At 32.5% G+C, this 19,306-nt stretch overlaps 2 protein-coding genes across 2 annotated transcripts in view; one reads left to right on the top strand and one right to left on the bottom strand.

Moving 5' to 3' along the window:
• Window positions 1-523: 523 nt before the first annotated feature.
• LOC134276994 (scavenger receptor class F member 1-like) lies at window positions 524-12,546 on the bottom strand. Its single transcript, XM_062759277.1, has 5 exons — window positions 12,449-12,546; window positions 5,674-5,729; window positions 5,393-5,515; window positions 1,985-2,110; window positions 524-531 (listed from the first exon to the last, which is right to left on the bottom strand). Exons 1-5 carry the CDS (start codon window positions 12,544-12,546, stop codon window positions 524-526), a joined length of 411 nt encoding a protein of 136 aa, XP_062615261.1.
• LOC134276984 (uncharacterized) overlaps window positions 9,742-19,306 on the top strand; it is a 42,393-nt gene continuing 32,828 nt past the window's right edge. The window contains exon 1 of the mRNA XM_062759268.1: window positions 9,742-9,799. The gene's annotated coding sequence lies outside the window, so the exon portion shown is untranslated. The remainder of the gene's footprint in view (window positions 9,800-19,306) is intronic.

Here is a 19,306-nt window from a genome sequence, read left to right as displayed (position 1 = left end):
TCACCATAGAGAAAACTTTTGAACTTTGATTACATGTTACAATTGGGGAAAAAACTTTGAAACTTATTTTCTATAGTGAAAACTTTGGAATATTGACTTACTTCTATGAAAACTTTTTGGAACTATCATGATTTACTATGGTGAAAATTTTGAAACTTTGGTTGACTATAGTTAGAACTTTAAAAGCGTAATGGTATAAATCCCGAAAAATTATGTGTTTTGGTTTACAATTTGTACATGGTTTGATTTATCAAGTTTAAGATTCATTAAAGCTACAGAAAACTTTTCAAAAACCCGACCCGTCCCCAAAAAAGCTAATGAACAAGACATACATTCTAATGTAAAAATTGTCTCTGGTGCTGATAAATAAGCAATATTTATTTCAATTTAATTATGTACAATTGCCAATGAAAAATCATTTATGATATAAAAACTAATTTGTAGAACATCTCGAGTTCGTTCATTTCCCTTTCCATGTACCGTTGTGAACCCAACTCACAGCTACATTTATTTACATTTAATGTTATGCACCTGCAACGTAAGTCTTATATATGAAAACAATATACTATCAAAATTATATGCATCATTTTGGATCAAAATATTTTCTTGATCGTATTTAATCAACCCGGCTTTTTTTTTCAATGTAAATACTACATCTGAATTAATAACTGTGTATATATTCAAATTAAGATGTACAACAAAAAACAGCGCAACTATCCACATATCAACCTCCTTAATTAAAACAGTCAAATAAAAGGAAACAATCATAGCTTTGCTGTTTTAACTTATGACAAAAAACCCTAGAACTTGATTAACTATAATGAAAATTCCTTTGATTTACTATAATGAAAACTTTGTAACTTTGATTTATTATAGTAAACTATAGCTTTATGTTCTTTTGTTTTCCTGCCAGACAACTGAGCTTTTTTTTTGGCTAAAGCAGGCAAAAACATACACCATCATTGAAGTGAAAAATGTCATTTATTGAAGTAAATGACGTAAAAGTAGTAAAACATATTTACAATACAAGAAAGGGGGTCAGGAAAGGGGAATTAAATATAAAATAATACATATCTTTATCACAATATTGCACAATCTGACCCTCAGCACCATAATGTCATTGTAAATAATATACAATAGAAAAAAGGGGGATCAACCAGCAGACAAATTAAGAAATCAAAACCTTGAAAAACATTGTCATGTATAGTATACATATTATATATCTTCAGTTGACCCCTTTAGCTTTCGTTAGAGCACTACCGATACAGGATGATTAATTTTTGTCGCTAGGTAGATGAGATTTTTTTCAAAGGAAATTTAAAAATCAATGCTGAATTTTCAAAATCTATTTTTCAGGATACACGAAATCAATGAAAATAATTGAGTCGAGACAGCTTTTGTCGGTCGGTAGAGAAATTGCAATCAAACTTTTAATTTTTTATAGATGGAATAAGATGTCTACAAGTACATATCTTTTAGCTCTATACTTGTTCTTTTAAGAGTATTCCCTTGACATTTAAAGAAATGTGAACTTTTCGATTTTTTTCTGAAGATATAAATGTATTTAAAATTCTTTAGATTGAATGTCTTTTGCTAAGAAGTGTGCTGTTTCGATATTTATTTTCAATGATGTTGTTAAAGTCAAGGTATGTTTCTGCAGGGTTGTTTTGAAGAGCCTTATCAAGTAAGTCAGTTTTTATATTGATCTCGATTTTGCAGTGAGAATTACATTTTGTCAAATGTATTTGTCCATCTTGAATAGGAATACAGATGCTTGGAGTTGGTAGATGTAAACCCTGATAGCTTGCATTTTGTCTCTCTAAAGCAACTTCTTCATAAAAATGGTTCTCCTCATTGACAGCGTTTTGGTCACGATTTGTTATTAAAAGAAGTAGTTTTCGAATGAACAAAAAAATCAGCAATAATGAAATACCAATAATAATAGTTAATGCTGATGCCAAAATGCCGGCAAACAATTCCCTACTGATAGAAAAGGATTCGTTTGTTTTCAATGATCCATTTAGATCTATTACACGATCTGTTGTCTGTTTGGTCGTTTTACTAATGTCACTGATTCCCACTGTATTTCCGATCTTTGGACTTGTATCATCTGAAACATATTCATGAATTAGAGTGTTTTGTTTGTTTGCTTATTTGTACAAAGGTTTACAAATAAGAAAAGAATGAGCAAAGGTTAAGGTTTAATGTCCTGAGAGCGACTGGTAAACAGATTTATTGTCCACAACTTTCGAGAAAGTGAGAAGACATAATTTTCATTCTTCTGTCTTTCCGTCTAGTTCTTTGCCCACATATAATGTTTATGTTAGTGGAGCTATGACTTTCATATTCACTATGCGTATTCCTTGTTAAAAGACCTTTTTGGGGTATCAACAAATCTTACCTTGACCTTGAAGTCTGACCCACTTTTACACAAAAATTACAGAATTTTACTTTGGCCATTCCTTTTGAACGATAGATACTAGGACTTTCATATTTCAAATATGTATCCTTTGTAGCAAGACCTTTTATTGGATACAAACAACTTTGACCTTTTGATCTTGGATATTCCTGTACTTATAAAAAAAGTTTCATAACTTTTGAAGGGTAAGGGCTTGGGAAGTCATACTTTACAAATATAATTCTTGTGATAAGGCCTTTTACCGGATACCAAGAATTTAATTCTTTGAACTTGGCGTTTGACCTACTTTTTAAAGAGAAACCTTGAACATAACTTTCGAAGGTCAAGGTCTATGGTTTCATACTTTACATATCTAATCCTGGTAACAAGACTTCCATTGGATATCATATGCTTTGAACCTTTGGCCTTTACCTTTGAGATTGAACTTAGTATACTTTTTTTTTAAATTTAGCCTTGGAAATAACATTTGATTGGTAAGGGTAAAGGCTTTCATACTTCATATATGTTTTACTTGTGACAAGACCTTTAATAAAAATAAAAAAAACAGCTTTGGCCCTTAGACATGGGAGTTTTCAAACTTTTGAGCAGATGGGGCTTGGGCTTTCATATTTCACAATCGTATTTCTTGGGAGAAGACCCTGCTTTGGGTACCAAGATATTTAATTTGCCTTTAAAAAAGTGATGGGTCATCTTTGTCTCACAAATAGATCTTGTACCTTGATTAATAACTGTTGATTGGGAAGAGATAGGGCTTTCAAATTTGATATATGCATTTCAAGATATTTCTGTGAAAGATATTTTTTAGCATGCTATGATTTCTGACCCCTTTACCTTGATTAATAACTGTTGATTGGGAAGAGATAGGGCTTTCAAATTTGATATATGCATTTCAAGATATTTCTGTGAAAGATATTTTCGAGCATGCTATGATTTCTGTCCCCTTTACCTTCACGATTGACATTATATTTTAGAAAAAAACAACTTCGGTGATAATTTCTAAAAGACATTTTTGATAAGGCGTTCATATTTGACACAATATGCCATAAAGAAAGACATCACACCCACAAAGACACCGAAAGCAAGAGACCACAAATCTTTGAATTTTCTTGTTTTATCAGGTTTTACGTTTAAACAGCTACATGTATGTTGTTCACGTGAATAAACAGATGATGTGGAATTGCAGAAAAAATCAGATTAAAAAAACGATGATGGCTCAATAAATTATATAATGTTTTTTATCAAAATAAAAAAAATTACCGGAAAATATATGTTACAGAGTAACAATAAATTATTTGAAGATGCAAGCTTTTCCAGGTCATAAGATGTGCAAATTCAAATTAATTCAAATTTCAAGTATATTTTTATTGTGTAAATTAAAGAGGAATTAAAATCGGGGAAAAATTACTAGATACTTCTACATGTACATGCTAGCGGGAAAACAGTTTCTTTTTTTAGTTTTCAATATCAAAGCCACAATTCATGTAGTTGTTTATGATATAACAATGTATTAGTTAATAATGTTTATTTAAAAGAGGCTGGTTCCTGGTATCAAAAGTATTTAAAAAAAATTTGTCCAATTTATTTTTAGACATATAGCTCATTGAAGTTTACATAAAACAATAAAAGAGGAACCTGTGTGCTTCTTTTAGCACTATAGGGCAATTAATATGACCTTTTTGCATTGTAATAAGGTCTAATAAATAATTCAATTTTCAAAGTTTTTAAATTTGTATCCAAATAATTATTGACCGTTTCATATTTCTGGTGTAAAAAATTTAATAGCAAATCATGACAGTATTGATATTTTTCTGAATTGAAGCAGAATGGTTTAAGCTACTTTATACATATGTATATTCAGAAAATGAAATAAAAAGTAGGAATCTGACTGTGATGTTTGTTTTTAGATATATAAGTATATGTAAAATAGTTAAAATTCTAAATTAAGTTTTTTTTTCAATGACTTCCATGATATATTTGCCAAATAAAATGATAAAGAAAGAGGGCGTATAAGGCGTGTACAATCCCCCGCTCTGAGATAAAATGTTTCTCAATTTTCAAAATTCACAGAAATGTTATATTTTTCTAAAATCATGTTCTCAGTAATGTCATCTTCAAAATATTCTATTATTTAATTTTACTGAACGACTTATCATTTTATAATCTTTATTTCAAAATTGACAGTTAAGCATATTTAGTGGAAAATGGGTTTAAAAGAGCTATAAAAAACGAATTTTGAACATGAATGGGTCAAGTCTCAATTCTTCGTGAACGCTTAGATGATAAAAATCTAAATGCGAAATCTATTTCATTTGTCCAAAAAATGGAATCTGAACTACGGAAGCCCTGGAGGGACATTGACTAAGTCATAACAAGTAAGTCAATGTCCCTCCAGGGCTTCCGTACTGAACCCATTCTACATGAAAATCGAACTTTTCTGATAAAATTTACGCTTCAACAAACCCGTTCATTTAAATCACACTAAAAGACATCAATAATGCATATACTTCGTAGCGTATTCGTTAAACCGGTTGGTCTTGGACCCAACCTACGCTATGGAGAGAGTTCGAATCATACGTGAAGCGTTTTCTTTTTTGTTTTCAAATGTCTTAAAAACATGAGTGAAAAATAAATTATTAATAAATTATTAAAACAATGAAATACAGAATTTGATGTGAATAAATGATATAAACCATAATATTTTGAAAAAATACTACTAACTTTTAGAATGAGAGAAGTCTTTTTTCAGAGCGGGGGATTGTCCTCGCCTTGTACGCCTCCATTCTTTTGACAGTTTAATAAATTTAATTTAAAACCAGCATAAAACATTTCACTGTACAAAGGTACTCTTTATGCAGACTTCTGAAAAGCTACGGAGCGAATCTCTAAGAATCTACTGAAAAAGCTGGATAAAAATTAAGAAAATCGATCTTTCAGTTATTAGTCATGCTTTTGAAAAAGTTTTTTGATGCTTACCACATCCAAAGGATGGATTACAAGCAGGCTGTGAGCAGGTACACAACATCTGACATTCGATGCCATAATTTGGATAAAGACAAGGGTCAGAACAGTTGATTCCAACGTACCCTGGACTGCATTCTAAAATTGTGTGCCAAAATTTTGCGTGTATAACATACAACAAAAATCTAAAGCATACGTTAATGATGGATCTTCAATCATTAAATGTGTTGACGTTTTGTTTAAATCCAAAAAAAAATTCAAATAGAAAAGTAATATATAAACTTGATTTTACATACGTTCACATGACTTTGAATCATCATTCCACATAAACCCTGTGCAGCATTTAGCAGGACTGGTAAATAATATACTAATATATAATCTATATCAATAAAACTAAAGGCACTGTGCGCAATGACCTCAAATAAATGATACACCTTCCTTCCAAATTATTTATAATGGCAAATGTGCATCTTTTGCTCAGGAAAACCCAACATTGATATCAGATAAGCAAGAAAGGAGAATGATACTAGTATTATGTAACAAAGAATCTGTGAAAGTATCATTTCATTTTACCAAGAGGTATAAGACAATGACAAAATATGTGTTCGATTAAAAAATAAAGTAGGAGGTGCAATAAGGAAACTTTCTTAACACCAATAAGAGACTGGAATGTCATACATTAAAAACCTAGATGGTTAATAAGCATACTCTTTTCATTAAATTTTCATTGACAATAGTCACATTTTAAAGCTTTAAATCACTGACCTTTTGTTCTCTTTTAAAACAAACTAAAACTTAATTAGGTAAAAAATGTAATTGCCTTACCCATCGCAAGCCATTTTTAATCTTTCTACTTATGTTATTACAAATACGTTTCCGTTTAATTTTCCGTTTTCAGCGTTGTTGCGACAAAATCGGGAAAAATATATATTTCCCCGACTTACTCTTTCTCTCTCCTGCGAGCGAGCGTGACTGAACTGCTCACTTGAGATGAAAAAATCACCCTCTTTGAATATGGGAAAAACTGCATTTTGTTATTTTAAATACATGTACGTGGTCATATTGCACGTACTTGAATGTAATATAAAAAAAAATATTGTTCTCTTTTTTCATTATTTTGACAAACAATCGAATGTTCGAACAATTTTGTGCCATATGTATGAGGTATTAAAAAGGATAGAGCTCTAAATAGTAAATAAATTTTCAAATAAGGAAAGCTTAGAATTTATTTTATCAGCTTTAAAATGTGACTATTGTCAATGAAAATTTAATGAAAAGAGTATGCTTAGTTAAAAAAGGATTAGCTCCTCTCATGAATTGATTCATCTGGTTCAACGACTGTTTAGCAACGAGTTTTACTAATAGATTTTACTTATCTTTCCTCATGAATACATCAATGATCGATCTTGCGTATTTTCTGAGTAATCATTCGGCAAAACTCGGCTGATTTTTGAAGGTACGAATTGGCCGAGGTGTACCGAGTGTGCATTCAATGCAGAAGGACAAACACAAGCTAAACGAGGACCTCGGGTCCCCTGCAAATAGTTTGTCATAAGTTCGTCATAAGTTGTAATAAAACATTTTAGGAACTCTTCTAGCATTAAAGCCACAAAGATAATTTCATTGATATCAATACGGAAACCTAAGGTCACCTTATATATTGGTTGAATTTAATATAATGCATGTAATTGACAGTTTTCTGTACGTGTCTTGCTCAAAAATATTCCTATTTATATAACCTTAAACAGATCTATTTTCTAATACACGTGTACATATTAGCAGAAACGTGATGGTAATTAGGAGGACTTTTGGTAAGCATGTATTGTTCATCATTAAAAATATCTGAGGTCACCTTTATACCTTTACAATATATAAAAGTAATATTGTACTTCAATAGGAAGACCAGTGGTCACCTTATATTGAAAATCATAAGAGGGATCAGGTCACGTCACCTTACATTTTCAATTGATAGGATGACCGTAGGTAACCTTATTGCACATCAAAGGGGGCAGGTACGTAGCAACAGGGGGGGGGGGACTCCCCCCCCCCCCAACTTTTTTTCCCAACTATACCTTTATTATTGAATATATCAATGGAAAGGTTGGAAGCCCCCCCCCCCCCCCACTTTTTACCACAGTATAGTGATATGAGGGAAAATGTAGTATTGTATGGAAAGAAATTGGAAGTGAAAGGAAGTTGGTCTTGAAAAAACTCTTAACCCCCCCCCCCCCCCCCCCTCTCCCCCACGAAATAGGATTTTCGACTTTGGCCAACTTTTCTTTTATCCATTTCCCTTTTTTTTCTTTTTTTTTCTTTTTTTGCTTTTCAAGTTTTACAGGAAAGGTAATTTTTTTTGTTTGCCCCCACTCTTTCAAAAACGATGCTACGTGCCTGAGGGGGCCCTGACGACACCTTATATTGTACATCGTTTTGGGGACACGGGATCATCTTAATATAACGTTGAAAGGGTACCCCTACTGATGCACAATATAAGGTGACCTCTTGTCCCTTATTTATGGACAAAATAAGGTTACCTCTGGTCCCCCTTCTGATGTACAATATACAGCTGAAAAGTAACATCTGGTCCCCCTACTGATGTACAATATAGGGTGTCTGGTTCGGTCCGTGTAACACTTAACAATTCAAATATCTAAAACGATTTAGAGTTTTGGAATGTTAATATATTAGTTCAAATATCTAACTTTTCAAAAACTCAAACTGATTTGGTATATTGAAATTTAACATTTCACTTCAAAAATCTAAACTTCCAAATATCCAAACAAGTTTTAGAATTTTAAGTTTTTTAGATTTTTACCTTAAATATTCAAAATTCAAATTTCCAAAAACAAATTTTGTATTTTAAACTTTTGAGATTTTAATCTACCGTTTGTTAAGAAAGTTTACACTTAATAATCTGAAGTTCGGTAATATTTTTCGCCTTTTGGGTATTTGAAATTAGCTTCAAACTTCTAAACTCCAACTTTGAAACGCTATAGATTTTTAGAAATTTAGAATTTTGATTCAAATGTTCTAATTTCAAATAACGTAAACACTTTGAGTTTATAGAATTTTACTTTAATATCCAACATTTAAACCAGTTATGGAATTTGATATTTTGGATATTTGAAGTATACTTCTAAAAACTCAAAATGTACAAAGTGTTTTGGCTATTTAAAAGTTGAGTTTTTATATCAAAATTCTAAATTTCTCAAAGTTGAAAGCGTTTGAAAGTTGGAAGTTTGAAGTAAATTTTAAATATTCAAAAGACGAAAATGCTACCGAAATTTAGATTGTTAAGCGTAAACTTTCTAAACAAACGATAGAATAAAATGTCAAACGTTTAAAATACAAAAATCGTTTTTGGAAATTTGAATTTTGAACATTTAAGGTAAAAATCTAAAATATTCAAATTCTAAAACCTTTTTAGAAATTTGAAAGTTAGGTGTTTGAACTAAAATATTAAATTTCAATATACCAAATCAGTTTGAGTTTTTGAAAGTTAGATATTTGAAGTAATATATTAACATTCCAAAACTCTAAATCGTTTTAGAAATTTGAATTGTTAAGTGTTACACGGACCCTGGTTCCCGTACTGATGTACAATATGCTTGTTGAGCTATGGTGACCTTTGGTCTCCTAATATATGTAAAATATAAGATTAATTTACTCCGGTTTTCTAGACATTTCAACAAAAAGGATAATTTATGATCATGATTCTGATGGATTTTAAGTAAGTTACAGATTACTTAATATGCATGCATCCTATACCAGACATAGGCGTCGGAACCGGGGGTGGGGGGGGGGGGCTTAGCCTCCCACTTTTTTCGCAAATGTATACATAATAGAGGCATTGAAAATTGGAGGTTACCTTTTTTGTTGGTTAAGCCCCCCCCCCCTCCTTTCAGTTCCCCCCGCCCCCACTTTCAATTTGCTTCCCGCACCAATGCCAGTTGCAGAATTACAGAAGCTTGACTAGAAAATTGCATGTAAATTATATAATACCCAATCATTTCATAATCCTTTTCATTGGCGTCGGAACCGGGCGGGGGGGGGGGCTAGGGGATTAAAGTTTGGGAAAGAGTTGGTGGTGGAAGAAAATTTTTGGTACTGTAGTTAGAACCTAACCCCCCCCCCCTCTCCCCCCACGGAAATAGGATTTCCGTGTTTGTGTAACAGACATTTCCCTTTTTTTTTTTTTTAGCTTATCAGGGTTTTTTGGAGGTACAAAAAAATTTCTCTCACACTTAGCCCCCCACTTTCAATTTGCTTCTGACGCCAATGCTTTTAATAGATCACGATTTTTATTTAAATAGACCTGGACATTAATTTACCTGTATCAATACTAATAAAACATGTTTTGACAGCTTGTGTTCGATAACGGGATTTAATGTGCACGAGATCCCGCCTTTACGAAGATATACGGTAAGTTGACATACTAGTACACAAGGGTTGTGATTTATTTATTTAATGAAGAAAGGATTATATATCGTGTGGTAATTAGTATAACCGACCTCCGTAGAAATGGGTACTGTGGATAAAGAGGGAGAAGGAAAAGGAGACAGGAGAGATAAAAGTTATAAAGTGCACGTACCAGAAAGAGGGGGGTGGGTACATTAATTTTGTACATGTACGTGAGAGAGAATTATACGTACTTGTACCTGAAGGAATGTTTCTAATAAGGTTGTCCATTAGTGGTATTATTAGAGTTTTATGAAAAGACTTACTTTTACGTTTGACAGCTTACCTGCGTCATGTACGGAGGTACAGAATTGAGAAAAGAAAATAGAAAACATCTCAAGAGGTGCGAGTTATGTATTCGGGGCTTAAAATAATTTATCAAACAAAAATTATAATTGACAGTAAAATAAAATTTATTTGGATACTTTCTTTATTAGAGTTAAAATATCATTTTATTTTAAATAATTTAAGATATGAAATAAAGAAGAAGACAAACTTCGGTAGGAAAACTCGGCAGACGTTAGTCAATACTTGAAGGGAGGGTGTTGAGGGTAGGAATGTTGCCGTTTTCGTTCTCGACAACGTAATATGATCTTTGAAATAGCCCGTAATTATCTTTTTGTTAAATATTAAAATCAATATTTCTTCACAAAAGAGCTACCGTATATTTTCCTGTTGTAAAAGTAAGCCGTCATCTGTAAAAGTCAGTGTCTTCGCAAAGGAGTTTTATGAAGAGACTTACTTTTACAGTTGACGACTGACTTTTACAATTTAAACACATACAAACTCCATTTACTAAAATGTAAAAGTCAGCTGTCGAATGTAAAAGTAAGTCTCTTCATAAAACTCCAAAAGTCCAATATGGACCAATTCATTTTTTTTTTTTTTTTTTTGCATTCTAAAATCTAAGATACGTGTATTTTAAAACTAGAGGTACCGTGAGCACCGAGCTCACTAAATGATACCCCGCCTCCTGGGCATAGGATTACAATGACAAAATGCATGTTTTGATCATACATGTAAACAACTCAATGGACATCCCGATTACTATACTCTTAAAAAAATAAAAGAAACGCATAGTAGAATCTTAGTGATACTTTCAACATAAAGATTATATATGTAGTAAAATGATGTATTGATGAAATAAATATGTGGTAAGCAACAGGAATACTATCTAAATGTCATAATTACTCAACAATTTTAAAATTATAGACAGTTTAAGGCCATTAAATAGAGAATATTACATACTAAAATCCATATCATATGTCATATCAGCCCGAGTGGCCCCATATCAGCCCGAGGGCCGAAGGCCCGAGGGCTGATATGGGGCCCGAGGGCTGATGTGACATATGATATGGATTTTAGTATGTAGTATTCTATTTATCATATATTTAAAATACTTAATATGCGAGTTCACATATGGTCGTTGAAGAATGTTTGTGCTTGTCAGTGACATTTTTCTTTAAAATTTAATAGAGCCAATTTTAGGTAACTGGAAAAAAATTAAGACCACAAATGTCATTAAAGAATAATTTTATATGAATATTTAAATAAAATCAACTAAATTAACTTTTAAACTTAATACAAACGTTACTTCCGGTTTGATATGGATTTTCGGCCCGCCGGTCCGATACGTGATATGGCTTTTCGGACCGGTCCGTGATATGGGGTATTGTGACGTCACCCGTATCACACCGTACAGAATCGGTGTATTTACTACTAAGTATATGATAAAGATTAATATCTGGTATCCCCCCCCCTTCCCCGGACACAAATGATAGCCACAAACGGCATCTGATGGAAGCAAATGTGTTTAATAAAAAATGTATATAGGAATACTCTCCCACCCCAAATGTAGAACTTTGATCAGCTGTTGCAGAGTCTGGGGATGCAATTGTCTTTGGCAAATCATGTCAATCCATTTTGTCCAATGCTGCTTAATTTGCTTAATCTGCTTAAATCTAGCGATTTAGACGACTGTGACAGAAACAAGTTGCTGTTGCTTTGGAGTGTCAAACTAGCCGTATCTGGCTGTTTATTGTGAGATTGCTATACGGCTCTAGGATGCTGCAAAATTGAATGGGCATGTGTAGGTAGCACATGGTTAGAGTACCTTTTTTCCATCCAAGTCCATTGAATTTGAACCAAATCAATCTTTCTTCCTTATAATACCGTTTTCCATATCACTACACTACCACCACCAACTTTTTTAACGTCCTTTGGACAGTTATATGTCTTACATTCATTACAAAGCTTAAGCACAGATAAACATTCTAGACTTCTATCGCAACCAATATGTTCAGCAGTGATGCTGTGGTTTTACTCTATTGATCAAAGATCTTTGAAGTCGATAATTGGGATGTTGTGGGGTCGGAACAATGGCATGAATAATCCTCTTGCAATAATTCGTAGTCAACTGAAAACAGTCTCGTTAGATAATCTGTGCAGTTCAGGGATAGCTAATGCTTCAGATGACGCCATTGCATTACGTGCAATATACGTAATCCTCTGAAGTGATGTTGTGCTCGGTTCAAGCCTAGTATTCCGACGGTCCTATAGTCCGACAGCCCAGTAGTCCGACGGTCCTATAGTCCGACAGCCCAGTAGTCCGACGGTCCTATAGTCCGACAGCCCAGTAGTCCGACGGTCCGATAGTCCGACAGCCCAGTAGTCCGACGGTCCGATAGTCCGACGGCCCAGTAGTCCGACATTTTAAACATTGCCAATATTTTTAATAGTGTTATAATTTCTCCTTTCTGACATTATTTCAAGGTAAATACAACAAACCGCCAGGGGGAGGGGGGGTCAACAGAAAATGGTACGAAATTATGCACTCGAAGGAAACGGATAATTTAATTTTCTTTCTAATTTCGTTATAGCCATATATGGCGTAACTGATCAAAAAAATATATGTCTGAAAAAAGCAAAATTAAGTAAAGGAATATAGTTAAAACATTTAAATTCAAGCTGTTGATAAAAATTTCTGTGTGTTAACTATAGTTTACAAAAAACTAATAACACGATTTTATCTTCTCTGTAATGTGTTATTTAAGTCTTTTGTATTTTCTTCCGAGTCGGAAAAAAATCCAAAACAAATTGTGATATCTTTGAAACGTAATTGACTTAGATTTTGTAATTTACAGAAAAGTTCTATCTTTTTATAAAGTTATGATACAAACAATAAGTTCTAATAATTTTAGTCTACTAATTTTCACTGTACATACGCCATATATGGCTTTAATATAGTTGAATATGGCAAGCCAAATTCACAAAAATTAGCTAAACATAGTTCCACAATTGATAAACTAGGTTTATCGTCTGTAAACTATAGTTAACGATTACGGTTGTTAACAATAGTTTACGAGCGCTAATCTAAGTTTATCTGTCTGTAATAAAACGTTAACAATAGATTTTGTTGATAAAAATAGATTCTCGTGTGTAAACTATAGTTTACAATCATAAACTATAGTTAAGAGTTCATAGTTTCACAAATCCTGAAACTATATTTATCAGACCGTTAACTATAATTAACAGATTGTAAACTATAGTTTACAAATCTTGAAACTGTATTTATCGGATAATCTATGTTTTGCAATCGCAAATGATTGTTTTCGGTGTTAAACTGTATAGTTTACGGTTGTGAAACATAAATTATTGCGTTAACTATGGTTTATAGATTTAAAATATAGATTAACGTTGTTAACTTTAGTTTACAGTCCGTAAACTATAGAACACAACCGTTAAACCTAGTTTATCGACTGTGAAACTACTTAGTATATTTTGCTCATTTTTGTGAATGTGGCGTGCCATAATTGAATATTTTTTTAGAAATCGAATTAAAAAGATTGTTGAAAAGTGCTAAGGGTTTACAGATCACTCTGATGTAAGTTGGACCAAAGTTCACATCCGTACAAGGTCGAAGGGAGTACAATTCTGGTGTAAAGCCGTGATATGGTGACTTGGTTAAGATGTTCTTGTATTTGGAGGGCAAAATAAGCCTGTCGTCCTTTCCTGTGTGCATTTTCAATTTTCTCGGTATAGATGAGTTTGGATTGAAGAAGAATTCCTAAATGGTTGTACGTGTTAGATAAATACACAGGGTCTGGACCAAGAAACCATACTGGGCACTCGTCATAGTTGGTAGATGTTTTGGAAAATCGAAGAACACTAGACATGTCAGGGTTGAACTTGAATCTCCAACTTTTAGAATATTCATATGCTGTGGAAAGAATGTTTTGGATTGCTGCAGGATATAATCCTAGACAGGAAATGTCATCTGCAAGGGCAGGATTAGAACTTGTGATGTTGTAGATACCCATATTGGGACATTTATTTTGAATGTCTAGAAGTAGATCATTTATGAAAACCAAATAAAGAAATGTAGAGAGTACCCCTCGTTGACGAACTCCTTGAGATACGGGAAACCAGTTCGAATTTGTGTTATTTACCACAACATAACAGGCGGTATTCGTATGGCAGTCGTCTATAAGAGTCCAAAGCCGACCAGATACTCCCAGGCGGTGTAGCTTGTACATAAGACCATGTCGCCACACTGTGTCAAATGCTTTCTGAGTATCCAAGAAAGCAACGTATACCGGACTACTAAGTTCTATATTATGATATATAGTTTCTTGGAGGTTGAAAGATGCAGTGAGACGGCCGAGCTTCTGCTCGAATCCCTGTTGTTGTGTTTGGAAATTCAATAGAAGTAATTAATGATATGGAAATAACGAACAGTATTCAATCTCAACGTCCATTAAACAAATATACAAAACAAGACAACAGAGCAATACACGGATTTCCGAAACATCAGAGGTGGGATCAGGTGCCATGGAGGAGTGAGCATCCCCTGCTGACCGGTCACACCCGCCGTGTGCTCATTGTCATAATCAGGAAATAACGGAAAAAATCCGGAGTCAATTCAGTGTATAAATAATGGACTAACAATTGGTATGAAAAACGTCAGTCAGCATTTCATTCAATGATAAATTGTATTTGCTGACATGGTCATTGTATCGACCAGATAGAACATGAGATTTTATCCTGCCTAATAAGAGTTAAAAAAATTGTGATTTTTTTTATTTGAACGTAAATACCAGTAACACACAACATGTATATCTTTATATATGGTATTTTTATCTCAGACAAGCCATATACATGTATAACTTTATGAATCACTAATAGTGGAATATTTTCTGAATTACAAACAGGGACGTACGTAGCAAACAAAGAAATGTATAAATATGACAGAGGAAATTCGGACTTTTTATAATTATTACATTCATGGTCCAAAACCCTACTCGTTTCTTTATAAGGAGCAACTCGGTTACATTGCTATAATATTCATTATTATATGATTGAATATAATCCATCTCTCTGATTCGCTAAGATCCAACTATGTTAGAAAAATACTATGTTGTATTGACCTGCACGTGACGTTCCAGGTCAATACAAGGATTTACCGTATAAGTAGTAATTTTAGCGAGGATTTAATTTTGGCATTATTAGTGAGGCCGTTTTGATCGCTAAAATTGAATATCGCTAAAAATATAATCGCATTATATTTGTATAAGCTTCTTTAGTAAGCATTTTAAATTCGCTGAAATTGCTTTCGCTAAAAATAAAATACAAGTTTTTAGGGAGAAATCGCTAAATTTGCGTCTCGCTAAAATTTCCACTTATACGGTATTTCCTCAACATTGATCTAAAAATAGATTGGGAAATTCAAAATTCATACAAATTGTTTTAGAAAGCTATTTAAAACGACTATGATTTTTTTTATGCCCCCGTAAACAAAGTTTTGGGGGTACATAGTTTTTGTCGTGTCTGTCTGTCTGTCTCTCTGTTTGTTTGTCCGCAAAAAACTTTAACCTTACCCATAACTTTTGAATAAGTGGAGCTATGACTTTCATATTTCATACGTGTATTCCTTGTGACAAGACCTTTCTTTGGGTACCATCAAATTTGACCTTTTGACCTTGACCTTGGAGTTTGACCCACTTTTACAAGAAAATTTTAAAATTTTATTTTGGCCATATCTTTTGAACAGTAAACACCAGGACATTTATACTGCACATATGCAATGTTTGTTAAAGGACCTTTCACTGGATACCAACAACCTTGACCCTTTGACCTTGTAGATTTCAATACTTGGGAAAAAACTTTAACCATGGCCATAACTTTTGAACGGTAAGGGATAGGGCTTTCATACTTCATATATGTAATCCTTGTGAGAAGACCCTTCATTGGATATGAAGATCTTTGACCTTGACCTTGGAGTTTGACCTACTTTAAGAAATTGAACGTTAACCATAACGTCTGAACGGCTAGGGTTGGGGCTTTTATGCTCTACATAAGTATTTTATGTGGCAAGACCTTTCATTTGCTACTATTTACATTGACCTTTTGACCTTGACCTTGGAGATTTTTGTACTTATTAAACACCTTTAACATTAGCTTACCTTCAAATTTGACAATTGTTTTCCAGTGAGAATACCCTACTTTTGGTACCAATTAATTAAATTTCCATTTGATAAAAGATTAATCTTTGCTATGTTGCCATACGGGGGCATCAGTGTTTTACAAACACATCTTGTTTTCATATGAACAAAACACAAGTGAATATATATTTTAGGTGGGGGTGGTAAAAGGCGATGCAGGGACCCCCCTCCAAAACTTTCACTGAACACCTTATTTTTTTGGCAGTCAGTTTTCGCTCATAATACTCTTTCCTTTTAAAATCTATCCTATAAAAAAGACTGACAATATATTTTTTTTTCATGGCAACTAAAATTGATTAAAAAAAATTAATTTGATCCAACTGGTAAGGTTTATTCACATTTTAATTCTGCATCTCTCTTGTATTTGGCTAGGACTTAATAAAATAAGTTGTTTCATTTTATCAATAAATCATATAATAAACAATTATTGCTGTTTTTTTCGGTCAATACAATGATTTAGCCATCTTCGAAGTACAATATTCACCTCGCCCTTCGGGCTTGGTGAATATTGTACTCCTCAGATGGCTAAATCATTGTATTGACCTCAAAACCAGCAATAATTGTATATTATTTAAAGAGTTTCGTTGTTTGTAATATTTTGCGAGTGGAGAAAACAATAGTCATAGTGTCAAAATTTGAGGTATTTTCCGAGAAATACTCAGGGGCCCCTTGCATGAAAACGAGGCCATTGACCTAACTATTTGAAATTGAAATTTAACACAAGAATCATAGGTATACAATGTGCAATAGGCGGTTTGTCGTTCTTATCAGTGGAAATTTTAGTCATCTGTGTAAAAGTATACCTTAATGGAAGATACTTCTTAATTCTTCGTAATACAGATGCTTCAAATTTTGAAAACTTCCTGAAATGTGCTGAATTAATTCTTCGTAAAATTTCATAACATATTTCATTGATATTATCATTCTACACATTATATCAAAATATTTATCCTGAACACACATGCGCTCGGTGACTTTTATTTAAAATATCGACAGATATCTTATTACTCCATCAAAGTATGATTTTGGGGGGCAAATTTTGGTTAATACCGCATATAGTTCTTTACAAACAGCATCGACATGTGTATAAAAATTAAGTGAATATTCAATATGAATTCCAAGTAATTTTTCATGTGTAACACTCTCAATGAAATTTGTAAATTTAAATTTTGGTTTGTCACTTTTGATCGTCTTTGATGTGTGTCTATCAACATCCATTTTGTTTTTCTAGTATTCAAAATCATCTGATTCCGATAACACCATCTTTCTATATTACTTATGTCCGAAGATAACATATTTTGAATGGAAGAAACGTTATTGTCAGAAAAGTGAAGTGTGGGGTCATCCGCAAATAAGTCAATGCTTGATTTCTCTATGAATAAAGGGAGATCATTGATGTAAAATAAGAAAAGAAGTGGACATAAGATTGATCCCAGTGGCACTCGTACTCTGACTAACTATTTTTCAGATAATATATTTCCATGTTGAACACTCTGAAATCGACAGTTTGAGGACAGATGATGCAACGGAAGCCCATTTAGGCGATATTTTTTAAATTTGATAGAACGAATTGTCGAACTTGTTTTAACAAATTTAATTCGTTATAACAATTTCTTTTAACTCGTCATAATGAGTTTAATCTGTTATAACAAATTTGTTGAATTCGATATAACGAATTCAAATTATTCTTAATACGAATTTAACTCGTTTGAACAAATTCTGAAATTTGTTTTCAAAATGAAATTTTTTTCAAACGATTTTTTAAAATTTGTTATAACAAATTAAATTTGTTTAAACGAATTCAAGAAATCTTATTTTGAATTCAAATATATTTTTCTATAGGCCCGATTTTGGAATTTGTTTAAACGAATTTAATCCGTTATAACAAATTACAGATTTTTTAAGACTAATTTAATATGTAATAACAAATTTTATAATTCGTTTAATCAAATTAAATTCGTTATAAAAACTTTTTGAATTAAAATTGATATAACAAATTCTAAGGAATTGTTATAATAAAGAAATAAATTCGTTATAACAAATTATATCGAATTCAAATATAATTTTTGATAGTTCCTAAATGGGTTTACATATGATACAAACAAACTTTTGTCAAACAATTTGAAAATAACAACTTGGGTCATGTTTAAGGGGGCCGATTGTACTTTTCCTTGCGCTTTAACGACAAGCAAGGGGGTACTGAGGACCTATTCTAACCTGGATCCCCATGGGGTTATACAAATACCTTTAACTGCGTAGTTTTTAATTATTCATTCAAATTTGCATAAAAATGGAATTTAAAGTGAAAAAAAAATAGTTGTATGGTTTTAGAAGAGCAGATCTTTGAACAACACAGATGTTTACAATTTCTTTATATTCTAGAAATTACGGAAGCGTATTAGTGCCACTTAGACACTTCATTTTCTTTTAATTTCTACACTTTAATCTGTAAATTTTACACTTTAATCTCTAAGTTTTACACTTTAATCTGTAAAATTTTACACTTTATTTTGAACAATCTGAACTGCAATAAGTTATGATCGAACGGTCGATTTGTGATGTTTTACATCTGACACTTGAGAAAAAATATTAAACTAAGATGTTTGCAATTTTTTGTATATTCTTATTTTACATGTACTCGTACTTGGTTATTAGTATAAGATAAACAAGGATGGACTTTTCATCATGGTCCTCGTAATTTTCCCCAGCATAAGAAATCAGGGATCTGCTTTTTATTTCAGTTTTTATACATGTGTTTCTTTAGTTTTTCTATAGGGTACCGAAAAGTAAAAATATATATCTCAAAGATTTTTTGCAGTTGAGATAGATATTGCGCTTCTGTAATTATCTTGCATGATTAACGGTCCGTTGGCTTTAAATGCGTTACTGGGAATGTGTGATGTTGCTAAATTGACTATGTGAATAAACAAATAAAGTGTAAAATTTACAGATGAAAGTGTAAAATTTACAG

This window comes from Saccostrea cucullata, unplaced genomic scaffold (assembly GCF_032062105.1).
Source record: "Saccostrea cucullata isolate Sc308-1 unplaced genomic scaffold, CSIRO_AGI_Scuc_v1 ctg386, whole genome shotgun sequence".
NCBI lineage: Eukaryota > Metazoa > Mollusca > Bivalvia > Ostreida > Ostreidae > Saccostrea > Saccostrea cuccullata.
This window is presented reverse-complemented; position numbering and strand designations above follow the sequence as displayed.